General features: G+C 45.8%; 3 protein-coding genes across 3 annotated transcripts in view; 2 read left to right on the top strand and 1 right to left on the bottom strand.

Moving 5' to 3' along the window:
- LOC143767208 (uncharacterized) overlaps nt 1-21,652 on the bottom strand; it is a 521,413-nt gene that overhangs the window by 293,650 nt on the left and 206,111 nt on the right. The window lies entirely within an intron of this gene.
- The window catches only part of LOC143767306 (oocyte zinc finger protein XlCOF7.1-like), a 39,983-nt gene that overhangs the window by 13,716 nt on the left and 4,615 nt on the right, over nt 1-21,652 (top strand). The window contains exons 7-8 of the mRNA XM_077255543.1: nt 1,703-1,777; nt 2,267-2,357. Of these exons, the coding sequence (XP_077111658.1) occupies nt 1,703-1,777; nt 2,267-2,357 (166 nt within the window). The remainder of the gene's footprint in view (nt 1-1,702; nt 1,778-2,266; nt 2,358-21,652) is intronic.
- The window catches only part of LOC143767238 (uncharacterized), a 388,340-nt gene that overhangs the window by 5,009 nt on the left and 361,679 nt on the right, over nt 1-21,652 (top strand). The gene's annotated exons all lie outside the window — the stretch shown is intronic.

The raw sequence follows: 21,652 nt of genomic DNA on the forward strand, positions 1-21,652 counted from the left end.
CAAACGGATGGTGGATTGAGGTTTACCCCTTTATCCCTGCACCGTCCACGCTGCAATACCTGACCTGCAGCAGAACAATAGATTGCGCGTGCTTTTCTCTGCGCTGAAACACAGTCATCCGCGGCGGCTCCATGCCAGGACGAAGCCTCAGCTTCCCTGTGGCCCACCTCCCTGAGGTAACGCTCTGGCCGGCTGCAAAAATGTAGCCCCCGGCTTCGGCCTTTTCTGGTGCTTCTCACCTAGCACGGGAACGTTCGCTTCTCTCGGCCAACCACCAACGTCCCTCTATACTACCCATGGTATTGCTCCGGCCGGCTGCAGAATTTTAGCTCCCGGCTTGGGCCTATTCATGGAAGTCACAGGGGCGATGGTTTTGCATTGAAGAGGCACATGCAACCGGGTAAGAAAGTACTGCTCTCCCCCCCCTGCATCTTCCCCCTGTGCTTAAAGGTGCACATGACCAGTATTCCCTATTCTTAAAGGAACATGACCAATATTCCCTAATCTTAAAGGCACATGACCAGTATTCCTGGTCTTAAAGGCACATAACTAGTGATGAGCGAATATACTTGTTACTTGAGATTTCTAGAGCATGCTCGGGGGTCTTCCGAGTGTTTTTTAGTGCTCGGACATTTAGTTTTTCTTGCCGCAGCTGAATGACTTCCATCTGTTAGCTAGCATAAGTACATGTGGGGATTGTCTGGTTGCTAGGATCCGGACAGACTTTACTATCAGTGAAGGTCGCCCTTTTTTCTCTGCGATCTCGTCATCCTGATGACTCTTTGGAGCTAGCCGCTCTGTTCTTTCAGACTTTTTTTCCCTTATTACCTTCAAGGCAAGGTTGTCGTCAGGCCATCTCCGTCCCTTGTTACCAAAGTGGTATTTTATTCCCACTGTTATGAGGGCATCGTTCTTCCCCCATCTCTTTCGGCATCAGTCCACAAAACGGAATGGGTTCCCCATATTCTGGACGAAGTGAATGCTCTGAGTGGGTACGTCTCGAGGACGGCGTCCTTCCGAAGGTTGGACGCTTTATTTGGCCTTCCTGACGGTAAGAAGGCTTCCTGACGGTTACAGGAAGGGTTTAGCCGTTTCATTGGCCATGTTAGCCTGGTGGATTCGTTACATCATCCAGGAGTCCTTCTGTGTTAGGCTGACATCTATCTCCCTGTCTATCGATGTTTCGTGGGTTCTAGGCACGAGGCGTCGGCAAAGCACGCCTGCAAGCTTGCAGTTTCGCCCAGTGCGCATGCATTCTTGAAGCACTGTAATTCCCAGACTTCCACAGATGCAAGTCGGGGCATGCAGACTCTGCAGGCCGTGGTGGCGCACTTGTAAGTAGCGGTTACATTACATAGGGCCTGATCTGATGTTGTCCCCACCCAGGGACTGCTTTGGGACGTCCCACGGTCTGTGTGTCCCCCCCCCCCCCCCCCAATGAGGCGAAGGAGAAATAGGGATTTTTGTGTACTCACCGTAAAATCCTTTTCTCCGAGCCATTCATTGGGGGACACAGCTCCCACCCTGATATTAGCTTGTGCTTGTTTTATAATTTGACATGCTATACTCTCATAATGTGACATGCTATACGCTCATATGTTGTTATTGATCTCCTACTGCTTTTGCACCGAACTGGTTAGCTGAGAGCCAACAGGAGGGTATATACTGCAGGGGAGGAGCTAACTTTCTTTGTATCACTTAGTGTCCTCCTAGTGGCAGCAGCATACACCCATGGTCTGTGTCCCACAATGAATGGCTCAGAGAAAAGGATTTTACGGTGAGTACATAAAAATCCCTATATTCTGCAGCACCACAAATATACCTTTATGTCGGACATCAATTCTCTTTAGGAGGTGCCAGGAACTTCCATTCCTTTACACCAGGAATATTACAGTGAGTTTTCCTTGTTTTTCGCCATCACAGTCCTCAGATCTCAAACCCTATAAATCATCTCAGGGACGAGGTAGAATTGGTTATTCAGAGCATCTTAGCACCTTCATCTAATTTGCGGCAACTGGAAGAACCCATCCTGTTGGCATGGGCCACTATTCCTGGGGAACGATCTAAGCACCTTGTGGAATCTATGACGCAATTAATATCTGAGGTTCTGAAGGGCAGATAAGATCCTACGTGTTACTAGATGGGTGTCTCTAGTAATGTGGCCATTCTGGTGGAGATGCCCGGATAAAGCTGATCATAGACATTAGATGTCTGGATCTTCTCAAATGTCTTCACCTGTCAGTGACTTCTACAATATTTGTTTCAGGGTGAAGATCTGCCCCATATTAATACTACAGAGACATATGTGAGGGGAGATGAGCGGTGTAAGAGGAAGATTACTACAGATAACCACACAGGTGAGTAGTGACCACTAAATGCCGAGACGTCACAGGTTCTAATCAGTCACTGGCTTATAAGTAACTTTAGATTTTCAGAGTTTTTTCGGAAGTGTTCACATGATGTTTTTTTTTTTTTACGTAGATGTAGGGCCGGAGCCTTAGTAGTGTAGAGGCCTTAGTAGATGTAGTAGCCTTAGGCCGGAGTCACACTAGAGAGGAATACGAACGAGTGCTATGCGAGAAAACATCAAATAGCACTAAGACCACTGTTAATCTATGGGGCAGCTCACATCACCGTTTTTTTTTTTTTTTTCTCTCGGCCGTATTATACAGTACGTGCAAGCGAAATCGCAGCAAGCTGTGATTTGCAATGTATATCGTCCGAGTCTCGCCAATGCAAGTCTATGGGTGCGAGAAAAAATTCAGACACCACACAGACCATCAGTGTGACTTGAGAGAAATACGCACACATTTTCCTCATTTCGGCCCATTGAGCCATTAAATTCAATGGGGAAAATCAGTGAGAAATGTAAATCCATACGGATGTCATGCGGATACTTAGATGCGATGAAATCGCATTGGAAACGGATTACACACGGATGACCATACGGAGAACATTGGTGCGATTCTCAGGCGAGAGAATCGGACCTATTTTTCATACGGCAAGTGTGACTCCGGCCTTACCCACAGTCCTGTCCATCACAGGTCACTGTGCACAATGGATGTCTCTAAACATATTATATAAAGCATGTTCGTGTCGGTGACCTCAGATATGTAAGACAGAAGCATTATTGGCCACAGGCTTCACTGTTATGTACAAGAGAATCTTGTAAGCCGAAAGCCTCAATAACATTCTTCTTTACATGTACTGATACATATATACTGGTCTATATAGATATCTCTATATGTCAGTACATTATAAGATAAAGATGCAAAACAATTACAATAAACATGACATACTTTGTGGAAGGCCGGCGTCACACTTGCGTGTGCAATGCGAGAAACTCGCACATCAATACTTGGCACTCGGGACCGAAGTGTGCGGCTGCATGTATTTCTACACAGCTGAACGCTCCGGTCCCGATTGCCAGCGGCAGTGCATGGTATTGATGCGAGTTTCTCGCATTGCACACGCAAGTGTGACCCCAGCCTAACTGTAACAACCTATACAATACAGCAAACAAATTATCTATGGTGATCGCTAAATGCTTTGAATAAAAATGGTTGCATTGTTTTATTCATGTTAGTTTGGATAACTATTAATAAGACATCATTGTACAACTTTGTTATTTAAAAAAGGACATACCATACCATATATCCGAAGCCAGAAGTGCCCCAATGTTCCTTTTGTATTTTCACCTGAGATCTGTGTGTCATCTGAGTGCTGTTTGTTCTTCACTGAGCAGTTGGTAGAAGAAGTGTAAAGTTCCTACTCACTCAGTTGCACTTGAGGTACAGGAAGCGGTTTATGTAAAATGTTCAGGCTGGTTTATTAACCCCTTAGTGACTGAGCCAATTTGGTACTTAATGACCAAGTCAATTTTTACAATTCTGACCACTGTCACTTTATGAGGTTATAGCTTTGGAACACTGGATTGCAACACTGGGTACGGTAAAAACCGACCCGAATCATGTTCTCTGAGGTCTCAGCTACCTCAGGAAGCCAAGAGCCCGGAGATTTTCTGACGCTGGGGGGCGCTATATACTTATTTCTGCGCACCGTTAAAAAGCGGCGCTGAGAAGTAAGTACCCTTAACTGTCGCTGTTAAAAGGCGTATCGGTGGTCGTTAAGGAGTTACCGTATATACTCGAGTATAAGCCGACCAGCTGCTACCGGTGAATTTCAAAAATAAAAATAGATGCTCCATACCGTTCATTATTGCCCCATAAGATGCTCCATATAAAGCTGTGCCATATATAATGCTCTGCACCGTTCATTATGGCCCCATAGATGCTCCATATAAAGCTGTGCCATATATAATGCTCCATACCGTTGATTATTGCCCCATAGATGATCCATATATAGCTGTGCCATATAGAATGCTCTGCACCGTTCATTATTGCCCCATAGATGCTCCATATAAAGCTGTGCCACATAGAATGCTCTGCACCGTTCATTATTGCTCCATAGATGCTCCATATAAAGCTGTGCCATACAGAATGCTCTGCACCGTTCATTATTGCCCCATAGATGCTCCATATAAAGCTGTGCCATATAGAATGCTCTGCACTGTTCATTATTGCCCCATAGATGCTCCATATAAAGCTGTGTCATATAGAATGCTCTGCACCGTTCATTATTGCCCCATAGGTGCTCCATATAAAGCTGTGCCATATAGAATGCTCTGCACCGTTCATTATTGCCCCATAGATGCTCCATATGAAGCTGTGCCATATAGAATGCTCTGCATCGTTCATTATGGCCCCATAGATGCTCCTTATAAAGCTGTGCCCCATATACGATGCTCTGCACTGTTCATTATTGCCCCATAGATGCTCCTTATAAAGCTGTGCAATATATAATGCTGCTGCTGCATTAAAAAAAAAAAATGACATACTCACCTCTCTTGCTGCCCGCAGCTCCTCAGCGTCCCGTCTCTGCTTCTCTCCGCACTGACTGTTCAGGCAGAGGGCGGCGCGCAGATTATACGTCATCGCGCCCTCTGACCTGAACAGTCAGAGCAAAAGGATGGGAAGACGGGGCTGCGCCCGGCGGGTGGAACGTGGACAGGTAAATATGTAATACTCACCTGCTCCCGGCGTCCCTGGCTCCTTATCCCGGACAGATGGTCTCCGGGTGCCGCAGCCTCTTCCTCTGTCAGCGGTCACCGTTACTGCTCATTAGAGGAATGAATATGCGGCTCCACCCCTATGGGAGTGGAGTCCATATTCATAACTTTAATGAGCGGTCCCATGTGACCGCTGAACAGGGGAAGAGCTGCGGCACCCGAAGACCATGGGACAGGCAGGGGGAGCGCCAGGAGCCCCGGAAGCAGGTGAGTATGTGACAGACCTCTCTCCCCCTCACCCGCCGACCGTGACTCGAGTATAAGCCGAGAGGGGCACTTTCAGCCCAAAAATTTGGGCTGAAAATCTCGGCTTATACTCGAGTATATACGGTAAGACTCCATAAACCATGCTACCAAAAATGGAAATAAACAGCATTTCCGTGCAGGCAAAACTAAGTAAGCAGTCCAAATAACAGCACTTAAGTGATATTCTAGGTGTGGCTGTGGCTAATTCTGGATTGTATCAACCTCATTCATTTGAGGTTTGATCTCGCCCCTCCCTACGACATGGCCCAAGGACTTGGCTTTTTTCATCCCCAAGCACATTTCTTTGGGTTGATGGAAAACCCCACCTTCCTTAAATCATCAAATATCATCTGCAGTATGTGCAAAAAAGAAAAGATATAGATAGCACTCACCGGTCCTTAAAACTTCATGCTTTATTCAGATACTTAAAACATCATGGCTTGGCGAACGGGTTAACAGGGTGTGCGAGCCAGTGCTGATGACGGCTGTTTCGCGCTGCACGGCGCTTCAACTGACCCGTGCAGCACGAAACGGCCGTCGTCAGCACTGGCTCGCACACCCTGTTAACCCTTTCTCCAAGCCATGATGTTTTAAGTATCTGAATAAAGCATGAAGTTTTAAGGACCGGTGAGTGCTATCTATATATTTTCTTTTTTTGCACATGGAATGTCTTTTTTTGGATGAGCACCCGGAGTCTAGAAGTGCGGTATAACAGAAATCCAACGAAGTGGGTAACAACCGTGCATGTTGAGGTCTAGCCCAAAAGCGGTGCCGTTCTATAAATCTCTTTTTTCATCTGCAGTATGCCTAGATGGCTTCCCAATCCTGACTTAACCCCTTTACCCATGAAGGTGTTTTGCACGTTAATGACCAGGCCAATTTTTACAATTCTGACCACTGTCACATTATATGGTAATAACTCTGGAACGCTTCAAAGGATCCCGGTGATTCTGAGACTGTTTTTTCGTGACATATTGTACTTCATGTTAGTTGTAAAATTTCGTCCCTATGACTTGCGTATATTTGGGAAAAAAACTGAAATTTGGCAAAAATTTCGCAATTTTTAAACTTTGAATTTTATGCTCTTAAACCACAGAGATAGGTCACACAAGATAGTTAATAAATAACATTTTCCATATCAGCACACTTTTGGAACCCAATCTTTTTTTTGTTAGGAAGTTATAAGGGTTAGAAGTTGAGCAGCAATTTTTTTTATTTTTCCAACAAAATGTACAAAATCATTTTTTTGGGGGACCACATCACATTTGAAGTCACTTTGAGGGGCCTATATGAAAGAAAATACCCAAAAGTGACATCATACTAAAAACTGCACCCCTCAGGGTACTCAAAACCACATTCAAGAAGTTTATTAACCCTTCTGGTGCTTCAAAGTAGATTTTCGAATGTGGAAAAAAAAATTGGATCTGAAGTTAATTTTTATGTGAAAAAAATTACCTTTTTTTCACAAAAAATTAACTTCACATCCAAATTTTTTGATTTTAACAAGGGAAACAGGAAAAATGAACCCCAAAATTTGTTGTGTAATTTCTTCTGAACATGATGCCAATACCCCATATGATCAAGAAAACCACTGTTTGGGTGCACGGCAGAGCTCGGAAGGGAAGGAGCACCATTTGACTTTTTGAATGTACAATTTCCTGGAATCATTAGCGGATTCCATGTCCTGTTTGGAGAGACTCTTATGTGCCTAAATACCGTATATACTCGAGTATAAGTCAACCTGTGTATAAGTCGAGGCCCCTACTTTTGCCTTGGAAAACTGGGTAAGCTTATTGACTCAAGTATAAGCCGGGTATGCATTGTCCCCTCAGCCCTGTCCTGGTATGAATGCCTCCCCTGTCCCTGTCATTGTATGCATGCCTCCCTCTTCCCTGTCCTGGTATGAATGCCTCCCCCGTTCTGTCCCTGTATGCATGCCTCCCAGTTCCATCCCTGTATGCATGACTCCTTATTCCCTATCCCTGTGTGCATGTTTCCTATTGAAAAAAAAACATCATACTCACCTACCCTCACGCCCTCGGTGCTGGCACTGCATCTTGTTCCGACTGCCAGCGCCTGCCTACAGCTCCACCTGTGCTCAGCAGTCACGTGGTACCGCTCATTAAGGTGGTGAATATGCGCTCCAACCCTATGGAAGTGGAGACGCGTCCATATTCATCACCTTAATGAGCGGTACCACGTGACCGCTGAGCACAGGAAGAGCTGCAGGACAGGCGCCGGCGGCCGGAATGAGATGCAGTGTGAGCACCCATGGCGCAGTTGGGTGAGTATGATGTGTGCGCTGGCACCTGCTGCTCCCCCGCTCCCCTCCCCAGCCGTCTTTCTGTACCGTGACTCGTGTATAAGCTGAGGAGGGACGTTTTCAGCACAAAAAAAGTGCTGAAAAACTCGGCTTATACACTGGCAGGTGCAGTATACTAGATACAAGCACTGGGACCTGAGAACTGACAAGCGTGATAAGAGCAAACTCACAACATTGCACAGGCACCTCCATGTTGGAGGAGATGCTTCAGTTATTAAGTGACCTCTCCAGCTATTGGCTGGGGACACTTTAGAGGAACACTTGCTGCCCCTTTAAGAAAGGGGAAGCGTGCGCGTGCCTTAAGCACAGTGTCTGGAGACCTGCTTGCAGAGCACACACACCCCGGGCGGGAGCTGCGGTGGTGAGTATGCTGGTGTCTCTGCAGGGAGAGAAGGACTGCAGGCAGAGATGCGGGCGCTACACGTTGCAGTCACCAGTATGTTAAGCCCAGCCCGTGCTTCTGCAGACATGCACCCGTAAGTTAGGCGAGCTCTCATCGCTTCAGAAATGCCAAATATGTGGGTGCTATATGTAGTTTAGGTACACTGGGGCTCAGAAGGGAGGGGGCATTTGGATTTGAGAGCGCAGAATTTGCTGAATTTCTTTTGCAGGGTTATGGAGCCATTTCGCTTTTCCAGAGCCTTTGTGCTGCCAGTAATTTGGAAGCCCCCTATATTTCCATTAACAGATGACAGACCTACGTGTGGATTTTCTTTTTTTGTGGATTGAGTTGAAGCTCTTATTAGGAACATTTTACATAACGTTTGGGATCACATTTATCCTGCGCTCTACACTGACCTCTTACATCGGAGTTTTTATCTAAATCTCTGAGTGACATGATTCAGATAAAACTCCCAAGGAATCCATTCACTATAATGAGGTAGCATGGTTACTCTGGACTCCGTCTGGCCTCTGTTCAGCAGTGTCTTTCTTTTCAGAAGTTCACAAAACTGTGGCTGATGTGGCTTTTATGCAATCCTAACAAGAAGGACTCCACCGGATCACAGTTCAGACTGCATCCTCAGTGCCTCCATCTGCCCTGTTATAGGGAATCTTCCATTGATGATTCCGTCTCAATCACGTATTTCAGAGCGCAGGATAAATGTGCGCCGAACCTTACAGGTTTGGGAGGCAGAATGAAAAAATCAATAGCAGGTGAAGAATTGGTTTTATTTGTTTTTACGCCGTTCCTTGTGTGGTATAAGTGATTAGGCGACTTTATTCTTCGGGTCGGTGCGATTATAGCGATACCAAATGTATATTGGGTTTGATGTTTGGCTGCTGTCACAAACTAAAACAAATTTTTTTTCTGGTCATCCGGATATCGTCATGACAACATTAGGTCACCATGGCAACGATCGGGACCCCGCATCACGCCGCGGGGTCTCCGATCCAAGGGCATAGGGGCTGTCATCCCTCTGCCTGCCTCTAGAATGCTGCAATTGCATTCAATCGCAGCATTTAGGGGGTTAAAGTGCCGGAAGCGCGGTGCATTACCACTCCTGGCACTTAGTGCCGGGTGTCAGCTGTTAGAATCAGCTAACACCTGGCGGCGATCGCACGCGCACAGCCTGTGTGCGCGTCCGATCACCTAAACGTAATAATCCGGCCCTGGTCAATAAGGCCCAGGGCACAGAGGCGGATTATTATTCACATTGTCAGAAAGGGGTTAAGATCATGATGTCATCCAGGTAAGCTGCAGCGTATGTTGTGTGGGGAGCTAGGATGCTTTCCATGGCTCTTTGGAAGGTTTGCTAGAGCTCCTTGAAACCCAAATTATAACCTGACATACTAGAAACAACAATCTGGCGTTGAAAAGGCCTTCTTCTCCTTTGCCTCATTTTCAAGCAAATCTGACAATACCCTTTGTGAGATCCAGAGTAGTAATGTACAGGGCTGGGCCTATCCTTTCATTAAGGTTGTCGACACTGGGAATTGAATATCTGTTAAATTTAGAAACTTCATTAAAGGGAACCTATCACCCCGTTTTTTTCGGTATGAGATAAAAATACTGTTAAATAGGGCCTGAGCTGTGCATTACAATAGTGTAGTTTGTGGACCCCGATTCCCCACCTATGCTGCCGAAATACGTTACCAAAGTAGTCGTTTTCGCCTGTCAATCAGGCTGGTCAGGTCGGATGGGCGTGGTTTCTTCCCCCAGATATTGCGTAGTTTTCCGTTGGTGGCGTAGTGGTGTGCGCATGTCCAAGGTCCCGAATCCTGCACAGGGGTGTGAAAATAGCAGCGATGTCTGTTATTCCATTGGTGATCGGTGGGCGCGGCCATCTTGCTTTGGCCGCGCGTGCGCAGAAGCGGCGCTCTGCTGGCCGCGGCTTCAGGAAAATGGCCGCCGCGATATCCATCTGCGCACGCGCGGCATCCCGCGGCCATTTTCCTGAAGCCGCGGCCAGCAGAGCGCCGCTTCTGCGCACGCGCGGCCAAAGCAAGATGGCCGCGCCCACCGATCACCAATGGAATAATGGACATCGCTGCTATTTTCACACCCCTGTGCAGGATTCGGGACCTTGGACATGCGCACACCACTACGCCACCAACGGAAAACTACGCAATATCTGGGGGAAGAAACCACGCCCATCCGACCTGACCAGCCTGATTGACAGGCGAAAACGACTACTTTGGTAACGTATTTCGGCAGCATAGGTGGGGAATCGGGGTCCACAAACTACACTATTGTAATGCACAGCTCAGGCCCTATTTAACAGTATTTTTATCTCATACCGAAAAAAACGGGGTGATAGGTTCCCTTTAAGTTTCCGGCAGTTATTGCATTCTCCATCTGGTTTCAGCACAAAGACTATGGGACTAGAGCAGCCGCTTTTGGATTCTTCAATGGCTCCTAGGTTTAACATCTGCTTCACCTCCTTCGAGATTACCTCTCAGCGAAGTTTGGGAATCTGATACGGCCTCTGATTCACCTGGTTATGAGGCTCTGTGAAGACTTTATGTTCTATGACGTGATTACAACTCTGGAAATAGATCTCTGTTCCAATAAATCAATTTTTGTCACTGCTGCTTTGGGGCACATGCCATATTCCATGTCAGCTTCGGACTTAGCCATCCTATTCGGAGCTTACACCTCACCTTGAATTGATCAGGTTGACTTGGTTCACTTGATAGGGCTTCCTTCTCCCTGGTTGGTGGACTTTATAGTTGACGTTGCCAACCTTTTTGACCACTTAAGGGCCCTGCCACTTGGCCAGAAATTTTCAGTTGTCAATTTGGCACTGAGATAAGCCCCTTAGACCATGCTCTGCGCATGGTCTAGTGCCATAGCCTGGTGACCCGGATGTAGTCATGACGACCTTGCATCACAATGGCAATGATTGGGGCCCTGCGATGACGTCGCTGGGGCGCCGATCGGAGGGGAAAGGGAGCTAAGCTGCCAGGAGCGGTGCAGGTACCACTCCTGGCAGTGAAAGCCAGATGTCAGCTATGATGTTAACTGAACACCGAAGTGGCGAGCATGCGTAGCTCCTGTGTGCACAAAATCACCATGATGTACTCAGTACTCCATAGGTCAGAAAGCCCTTCTCTTCCACGACGAACTGGGTACGTCAAAGGTCGGGAACTGGTTAAGACATTATTAACCCCTTTCTGACATTGGACGTACTATCCCGTCGAGGTGGGGTGGGCCCATATGACCACCGACGGGAGAGTACGTCCAGCGTGATCGGCCGCGCTCACGGGGGGACCGCGGCCGGGTGTCAGCTGACTATCGCAGCTGACATCCGGCACTATGTGCCAGGAGCGGTCACGGACCGCCCCCGGCACACCGCGATCAAACATGATCGCAGTGTTCCGGCGGTATAGGGAAGCATCGTGCAGGGAGGGGGCTCCCTGCGTGCTTCCCTGAGACCCTCGGAGCAACGCGATGTAATCGCGTTGCTGCGAGGGTCTCTTACCTCCTATCCCTGCAGGCCCCAGATCCAAAATGGCTGCATCCGGGTCCTGCAGGGACTACTTCCGGGTCCAGAGCAGGCGCCGGTAAGCCTGCTGCGCTCTAAGTCAGATCGCCGATCTGACAGAGTGCTGTGCATACTGTCAGACCAGCGATCTGTGATGTCCCCCCCTGGGACAAAGTAAAAAGAAAAAATTCCACATGTGTTAAAAAAAAAAAAAATTTCCTTAATAAAGAAAAAAAAATATTATTCCCATAAATACATTTCTTTATCTAAATAAAAAAAACAAAACAATAAAAGTACACATATTTAGTATCGCTGCGTCCGTAACGACCCAACCTATAAAACTGTCCCACTAGTTAACCCCTTCAGTGAACACCGTTAGAAAAAAAAAAAAAACAAGGCAAAAAACAACGCTTTATTATATCATACCGCCGAACAAAAAGTGGAATAACACACGATCAAAAAGACGGTATAAATAACCATGGTACCGCTGAAAACGTCATCTTGTCCCGCAAAAAACGAGCCGCCATACAGCATCATAAGCTAAAAAATAAAAAAGTTATAGTCCTCAGAATAAAGCGATGCCAAAATAATTATTTTTTCTATAAAATAGCTTTTATCGTATAAAAGCGCCAAAACATAAAAAAAGATATAAATGAGATATCGCTGTAATCATACTGACCCGAAGAATAAAACTGCTTTATCAATTTTACCAAACGTGGAATGGTATAAACGCCTCCCCCAAAAGAAATTCATGAATAGCTGGTTTTTGGTCATTCTGCCTCACAAAAATTGGAATAAAAAGCGATCAAAAACTGTCACGTGTCCGAAAATGTTACTAATAAAACCGTCAACTCGTCCCGCAAAAAACAAGACCTCACATGACTCTGTGGACCAAAATATGGAAAAATTATAGGTCTCAAAATGTGGAGACGCAAAAACTTTTTTGATATAAAAAGCGTCTTTTAGTGTGTGACAGCTGCCAATTATAAAAATCCGCTATAAAAGTAAATCAAACCCCCCTTCATCACCCCCTTAGTTAGGGAAAAATAATAAAATAAAAAAAAAGTATTTATTTCCATTTTCCCATTAGGGTTAGGGCTAGGGTTAGGGTTGGGGCTAGGGTGGGAGCTAAAGTTAGGGTTAGGGCTAAAGTTAGGGTTAGGGTTGGGGCTAAAGTTAGGGTTAGGGTTGGGGCTAAAGTTAGGGTTAGGGTTTGGATTACATTTACGGTTGGGATTAGGGTTGGGATTAGAGTTAGGGGTGTGTCAGGGTTAGGGGTGTGGTTAGGGTTACCGTTGGGATTAGGGTTAGGGGTGTGTTTGGATTAGGGTTTCAGGTAGAATTGGGGAGTTTCCACTGTTCAGGCACATCAGGGGCTCTCCAAACGGGACATGGTGCCCGATCTCAATTCCATCCAATTCTGCGTTGAAAAAGTAAAACAGTGCTCCTTCCCTTCCGAGCTCTCCCGTGCACCCAAACAGGGGTTTACCCTAACATATGGGGCATCAGCGTACTCAGGACAAATTGGACAACAACTTTTGGGGTCCAAGTTCTCTTGTTATCCTTGGGAAAATAAAAATTTGGGGGGCTAAAAATCATTTTTGTGGGAAAAAAAAGATTTTTTATTTTCACGGCTCTGCGTTGTAAACTGTAGTGAAACACTTGGGGGTTCAAAGTTCTCACAACACATCTAGATAAGTTCCTTGGGAGGTCTAGTTTCCAATATGGGGTCACTTGTGGGGGGTTTCTACTGTTTGGGTACATCAGGGGCTCTGCAAATGCAACGTGACGCCTGCCGACCAATCCATCTGTCTGCATTCCAAATGGCGCTCCTTCCCTTCCGAGCTCTGCCATGCGCCCAAACAGTGGTTCCACCCCACAAATGGGGTATCGTCGTACTCAGGACAAATTGCACAACAACTTTTGTGGTTTAATTTCTTCTCTTACCCTTGGGAAAATAAAAAAATGGGGGCGAAAAGATCATTTTTGTGAAAAAATATGATTTTTTATTTTTACGGCTCTGCATTATAAACTTCTGTGAAGCACTTGTTGGGTCAAAGTGCTCGCCACACATCTAGATAAGTTCCTTAAGGGGTCTACTTTCCAAAATGGTGTCACTTGTGGGGGGTTTCAATGTTTACGCACATCAGGGGCTCTCCAAACGCAACATGGCGTCCCATCTCAATTCCAGTCAATTTTGCATTGAAAAGTCAAATGGTGCTCCTTCCCTTCTGAGCTCTGCCATGCGCCCAAACAGTGCTTTACACCCACATATGGGGCATCAGCGTACTCAGGACAAATTGTACAACATCTTTTGGGGTCCATTTTCTCCTGTTACCCTTGGTAAAATAAAACAAATTGGAGCTAAAATAAATTTTGTGTAAAAAAAAAAAAAAAAAAAAAAAAAAGTTAAATGTTCATTTTTATTTAAACATTCCAAAAATTCATGTGAAACACCTGAAGGGTTAATAAACTTCTTGAATGTGGTTTTGAGCACCTTGAGGGGTGCAGTTTTTAGAATGGTGTCACACTTGGTGTCACACTTGGGTATTTTCTATCATATAGACCCCTCAAAATGACTTCAAATGAGATGTGGTCCCTAAAAAGAAATGGTGTTATAAAAATGAGAAATTTCTGGTCAAATTTTAACCCTTATAACTCCCTAACAAAAAAAAAAAATTGGTTCCAAAATTGTGCTGATGTAAAGTAGACATGTGGGAAATGTTACTTATTAAGTATTTTGCGTGACGTATCTCTGTGATTTAAGGGCATAAAAATTCAAAGTTGGAAAATTGCAAAATTTTCGCCAAATTTCCATTTTTTTCACAAATAAACGCAGGTAATATCAAAGAAATTTTACCACTATCATGAAGTACAATATGTCACGAGAAAACAATGCCAGAATTACCGGGATCCGTTGAAGCGTTCCAGAGTTATAACCTCTAAAGGGACAGTGGTCAGAATTGTAAAAATTGGCCTGGTCATTAACGTGCAAACCACCCTTGGGGGTAAAGGGGTTAATAGTAGAAGGTGGTCTCTCCAGAAAACAAGGTAAAGAGCCACCTTGGTAGTTAGAAAAGAAAGGCCAGGGAACCCATAAGGTGGACAGGCCTTATGACAAGTTTAGAGGGTGGGAGTGATAGGGTTAAAAGATTGGAAATATGGATGGGGGAGTTTTTTCCTGGCAGGAAACCAGATTGGTGGGGGGTAGATTTAGGGGCAGGGAAAAAGAGCTATTTAAGGGGTAGGAGGGGTTTTTGCTGACCTCTTTGACTTCAGGACACAGCTGCAGCAGGTCACATAAAGGACATAGGAATGGCTCACCTGGCAACGCTGATGGAAATGGTTTGGGTGGCTTCTCCTGTCCACTGAGCACAGGCTGTGCAGGATAGGTTCTGGGCGGCCTGCTTACTTTCACACATCAGGTTTTCACCGTCAGGCTTAATCCGGCGACGGATCTGTTGCGAATTGTGAAAAACTGATGCAACGGATCTGTTTTTTTGCCGGATCCGACTAGCTGATATCCGTGCACCTAGTGGTGCGGGGAGGGAGGGAAAGAGAGAGAGCGAACGAACGAACTCCTGAATGGAAAATGCAGCTACGGGGCATGCTCAATGTAAAAAAACGGAAACTGTAGCCGGATTCATTAATTTCACCTCACGTTTCATCCGTTTATCGCCGGAACCGTCGCTGTGCATTTTTTCCCCAGACAGAAAAAACGTTCCTCTGTACATTTTCTCCGGCCACCGGAAAACTAATTTTTGACGGATCCGGCATAAAACGGATGAAACGTTAGGCCATCCGGCGCTAATACAAGTCTATGAGAACAAACGGATCTGGCGGCAAAAAAAAACGGATCCGTTTTTTTCAAAATTCGCTGGGTTGTGCCTGACGCCAAAAACTTGATGTGTGAAAGTAGCGTTACCCCATCTGCTGTGGTAAGCCAAGCTGCGCCAGCTGTGCGCGCTCAGCGATCCCGGCCACCTGGAGAGAGAAGACGATCCAGGAGGGGAGCCGCGGGACTGCAGCCTCTTCTCCGGCGTCCTGGAGGATTCTTTGCTGGAGCCGTGGTCTACAGGAAGTGGGCAATATAAGGAACGGCTATTCACTGCTGCCTTGTTTTAGCTTTTTATGGGGCATTTCGGGTCAGTGAGATGGTGACGGTGGCAGGTGGGTTGTTGTTTAATGATTTGTTTGTATGTTAGGCTGCTTTCACACTAGCGTCGGTACGGGGACGTCTCGCTGCGTCGGCCCGACGTACCGACGCATACTGTGAAAAAAATGCCCGACGTGGGCAGCGGAAGCAGTCTTACGATGCTTCCGCTGCCCCATTGGAAGGTGCGGGGAGGAGGGGGTGGAGTTTCGGCCGCGCATGCGCGGTCGAAAATGGTGGACTCGACGCACAAAAAAACGTTACATGTAACTTTTTTGTGGCGGCGGTCCGCCAAAACACGATGCAACCGTCGCATGACGGTTGCGACATGTGGCAATACGTCGCAATGCGTCGGTAATGTTAGTCTATGGCTACTTTCACACTAGCGTCGTGCACTGCACGTCACTATGCGTCGTTTTGTAGAAAAAACGCATCCTGCAAAAGTGCTTGCAGGATACGTTTTTTCTCCATAGACTTGCATTTGCGATGCATTGCCACACATCGCAACCGTCGTGCAGCCAAAAATGCTAGTGTGAAAGTAGCCTTAGGCTACTTTCACACTTCCATCTTTTAGAATCAGTCACAATCCGTCAAAGTGTTGAAAAGACGGATCCTGTGCAGATTTTAAAAAACGGATGCACTGGATCCTGTTTTTTGACGGATCCGTCGATGCAGCAGCTGCAGGAAAAATGAGTTAAATTAAAGGAATAGAAATCCTTCCAGGCATGCTCAGTGTAAAAAAAAAAAACGTGAATCTGTTGCTGGATTCCGTCATTTGTCGCTGTACGTTTTTTCGACACAGACAAAAAACGTTACATTGAGCATTTTTTCCAGACGACGGTCCGCCAAAACACGACGGATCTGTCGCACGATGGATGCGACGTGTGGCCATCCGTCGCGATCCGTCGCTAATACAAGTCTATGGGAAAAAAACGGATCCTGCGGGCACATTTGCAGGATCGTTTTTTTCCCAAAACGACGCATTGCAACGGATCTGAAAAGACGGAAGTGTGAAAGTAGCCTTAGAGGACAGGGTAGAATGTTTTTTATGTCGGTCAAAAACTAATCAAGTGGGGCATGGTAATTTGTGTCGTATGCGATTTCAGAACAGGTGACCTTTCCTGTTATAGGAGTAAGACAGTTTTTTGATGATAGGGGTGGTTGTCCGGGGACATTTGAGGCACAGGGATGGTTCTTCCCTGTCAAAATATCAGTTTATAACATTGTTTAAGGAGTGTTTGGTGCAGATGGGGGAGAAGCCTGGTGAATATGGGTCGCATTCTTTTAGGATTGGAGCGGCAACAGAGGAATCTCATTGGGGTTTGGGTAAGGAGATGGTTCGTCGCATTGGGCGGTGGGAGTCATTGCATTTTAGGCTATATGACTGTCCAAATTTGATGGCATAAGAAGGAATGTGGCATTTGCACTAATGGTACTGTTTTGATTGTTTTGCTGTTGGATACTTGGACATTCCTATGTTTTTAGGGGTACGTTGCAGGCAGATGTTTGTCCGGATGGTCGACCGCTCAGGCAGTCTAGATCATTGGTGTTAGTCAGATGGATTGGAATTCATGGTATCACGGGAGGGAGGGTCCTTCCGGAGGTGTCATATTATAGACGAATCGAACGCCCTCCAGATAGTCTCGTGTTACATGTTCGAGGAAATGACGTGGGAGGACGTTCATCTCGAGAGTTAATTCGGGATATTAAATTTGACATTTTAAGATGGTGATCAGAATATCCAGGACTTATTATAGTGTGGTCGGACATAGTGGCACATCTCACGTGGAGGTATGCAAGGTCCATTGATTGGATCAACAAAACGCGGAGAAGAGTGAATAAGGTGGTGGCGTGTTTTGTGGCAAGGAACAGGGGTATTGTTGTGCGGCACAGGCAGTTGGAAACACCTTTTGGGGAACATATGAGGGCGGATGGGGTTCATCGCAATGCCATTGGGACAGATTTGTGGATGTTAGGCCTAAGGGATTGCATTGAACAAGCGGTGTGTTGGTGGCAGGACTGGGCAGCGTAAGTTGTCACGGGGCCCGTCTGTGGTGGGGGGATTGGTCTGGGTTAGAGGTGGGTCAGGTGGTCATGGCCTTTGATTGGAGGACACTATCACGGTATGGTGGCTTCGGTGATAGGCCAGAGTTAATTGCGGGCGTAGGTCCTGCAAAAAGTTTGAGGTGTTAATTAGGTGTGATTTATACCTCATTCCGAGGGCTGGTGATGTGCGGCCAGGAAAAATAATTGGATATGCCTCTGGTCCAGACCTATCAGCAGGTTAATGGGGTTCTTCTGTTATTTAATGTTATAATGTTTACATTGCTTTGATGTTGGGGGTGCCCCAAGTGGTATGTAAAAATTTTTAATAAAAGGCTGCTGTGGCCATTTTTCACCAAGTCACAAGCAGTCCTGTGTTTATTTAAATGTTTTAGGATAAGTATAAGTATGTGGATCGCAGTATGAACAACCTAAGGTATCCCGCTTTAACTTGTCAATAATCAGCAATGGTTATAGGGAAGAACTGAAATCATAATATTATATAACTGACCTGCTAGATAGTACGAATAGGCATCTTTTTATCTACTTCTGGTGTGAAAATCAGATGTAGTTTTAGGTCAGTTTTATGCAGAAATATTAAACTTTTTCACAAACTTTCAAGCACCAGTGTAAGGCCAAGTGATCTACACAAGAACCAGGGACAAACAACTATGTTTGCAGAGGACACTGCTGCAAATAATTTTTCAGATCCCCCAGTGCTCCTATATTCAGCCAATGTTTCTATTCTAAATTAGAATATCATTAAAAAATTAATTTATTTCAGTTCTTCAATACAAAACGTGAAACTCATATATTATATGGAGTCATTACAGACAGAGTGATCCATTTCTGTTAATGTTGATGATTATGGCTTACAGCCAATGAAAACCCAAAAGTCATTATCTCAGTAAATTAGAATACTTTATAACACCAGCTTGAAAAATGATTTTAAAATCCGAAATGTTGGCCTACTGAAATGTATGTTTAGTAAATTCGCTCAATACTTGGTCGAGGCTCCTTTTGTATCAATTACTGCATCAATGCAGCGTGACATGGAGGCGATCAGCCTCTGGCACTGCTGAGGTGTTATGGAAGCCCAGGTAGCTTTGATAGCAGCCTTCAGCTCATCTGCATTATTGGGTCTGGTGTCTCTCTCATTTTCCTCTTAACAATAACCCATAGATTCTCCATTGGGTTAAAGATATGCGAGTTTGCTGTCCAATCAAGCACAGTGATACTGTTGTTTTTAACCTAGGTATTAGTACTTTTGGCAGTGTGGACAGGTGCCAAGTCCTGCTGGAGAATAAAATTTCCCTCTCCAAAAAGCTTGTTGGCAGAGAAAAGCATGAAGTGCTGTAAAATTTCCTGGTAGACGGCTGCGCTGACTTTCATCTTGATAAAACTCAGTGGACCTACACCAGCAGATGACATGGACCTACACCAGCAGATGACATGGCTCCCCAAACCATCACTGATTGTGGAAACTTCACACTACACCTCAAGTAGCTTTGATTGTGTGCCCCTCCACTCTTCCTCCAGACTCTGGGACCTTGATTTCCAAATGAAATTCAAAACTTACTTTAATCTGAAAACAACACCTTGGACCACTGAGCAAGAGTCCAGTTCTTTTTCTTCTTGCTCTAGGTAAGACGCTTCTGGCGTTGTCTATTGGTTATGAGTGGCTTGACACAAGGAATGTCAATGACAAGCCCATGTCCTGGATATGTCTGTGTGTGGTGGCTCTTGAAGCAATGACTCCAGCAGCAGTCCACTCCTTGTGAATCGCCTTCAAATTTCTGAATTAAATTTTCTTAAAGGGAACCTGTCACCCCGTTTTTTCAAGATGAGATAAAAATAGCGTTAAATAGGGGCAGAGCTGTGCTTTACATTAGTGTATTTTTTGTGCCTTTATTTCCCACCTATGCTGCCGAAATACCTTTGTAAAGTCGCCATTTTGGGCTGTCACTCACGCTGGTCTGGTCATATGGGCGTGGTGACATCGCTGTTTCTCCCCCAGATCTTGCTCATCTTTCCGTTGGTGGTGTAGTGGTGTGCGCATGTTCAACAGGCGAATCCACTGCGCAGCTGAAGGAAAAGAGCGCGATCTGCGCTATTCAGCGGTTTATCGGTGGGCGCGGCCATCTTCCTGAGGCCGCGCGTGCGCAGATGGTAGTGTTCGACTTCCCGGGGCTTCAGGAAAATGACCGCCGCGATCTCCATCTGCGCACGTGCGGCATCCCGCGGCCATTTTCCTGAAGCCCCGGGAAGCCGAGCACTACCATCTGCGCACGCGCGGCCTCAGGAAGATGGCCGCGCCCACCGATAAACCGCTGAATAGCGCAGATCACGCTCTTTTCCTTCAGCTGCGCAGTGGATTCGCCTGTTGGTTATGTGCACACCACTACGCCACCAACGGAAAGATGAGCAAGATCTGGGGGAGAAACAGCGATGTCACCACGCCCATATGACCAGACCAGCGTGAGTTGACAGCCCAAAACGGCGACTTTACAAAGGTATTTCGGCAGCATAGGTGGGGAATAAAGGCACAAAAAATACACTAATGTAAAGCACAGCTCTGCCCCTATTTAACGCTATTTTTATCTCATCTTGAAAAAATGGGGTGACAGGTTCCCTTTAACATTCCTTTCAAGGCTGCGGTTATCCTGGGGGGCTTGTGCACCTTTTTCTTCCACTCAACTTTCCATTTATTTTCTTGGATACAGCACTCTGAACAGCCAGCTTCTTTAGCAATGACCTTTTGTGGCTTACCCTCCTTGTGCAGTGTGTCAGTGACTGCCTTCTGGACATCTGTCAAGTCAGCAGTCTTCCCCTTGATTGTGGAGACTACTGAAACAGACTAAAAGACCTTTTTAAGTGCTTAAGAATCCTTTGCAGGTGTTTTTTGTTAATTATTCTAATTTACTGAGATAAAGACTTTTGACTTTTCATTGGCTGTAAGCCATAATCATTAACATTACCAGAAAGAAACACTTGAAATAGATCACTCTATTTGTAATGACTCTATATAATGAGTTTCATTTTTTGTATTGAATAACTGAAGTAAATTAACTTTTTTGATGATATTCTAATTTTGTGAGAAGCACCTGTATATGAATATGAAGGACTTGTTCTCCTTTCTTGTAGTCACTGTTTAGTTACATTAATAAAGAGATATAAAAAAATATTACTTTTTCTCCAAAGCCATGACGTGTGCAGGGACGGTTTTCGACAAAGGTTAAAGTGGGGCCCTAAATGCTCACATATTGCCCAATCACAGTTTGGTTATATCTACATGCGCTGAGTTCAGGCCGTTAAACAAGCGTCATCGACAATATTGAAGGCATTCAACGCTTGTTTCCCGGCCTCTTTACACTGGCTGAGGTACAATGATGTGGACAGAATAATCACTAGTAGATCAATCTGTCCCCATACAGTATCATGTTATCAACAGCATATCTGCAGTTTTCACCGGGTGATGTGCTGCTGAGAACAATGAGTTTTGTTGTGGCATAAACAATCCAATCACTAGATTAGTAGGCAGCATTTTGCTCATTTAGAACAATGCAGGGGCGGACATACCGCTGGTTCTGCTGGTGCAGCTGTACTGATGCCCGGAAGTGGAGGGGGGCTCTTGCAGGCCAGGGCATACTGCCCATAGCAGCAGACTATGCAGCCGCTATGGGGCCACTCAGTCAAGATTACAAGCGTAAGAGTGGCCTGGCGTCAAGCAGCATCGGACCCCTCTCCCTCCCGTAATCATGTGGACACCCAGAGCTGGGAAGAGAGCCGCGTTCAGAGTGCAGGAGTTCAAAAAGGGGGCATGTCATGTAAGG

This window comes from Ranitomeya variabilis, chromosome 4, assembly GCF_051348905.1.
Source record: "Ranitomeya variabilis isolate aRanVar5 chromosome 4, aRanVar5.hap1, whole genome shotgun sequence".
Taxonomy (NCBI): domain Eukaryota; kingdom Metazoa; phylum Chordata; class Amphibia; order Anura; family Dendrobatidae; genus Ranitomeya; species Ranitomeya variabilis.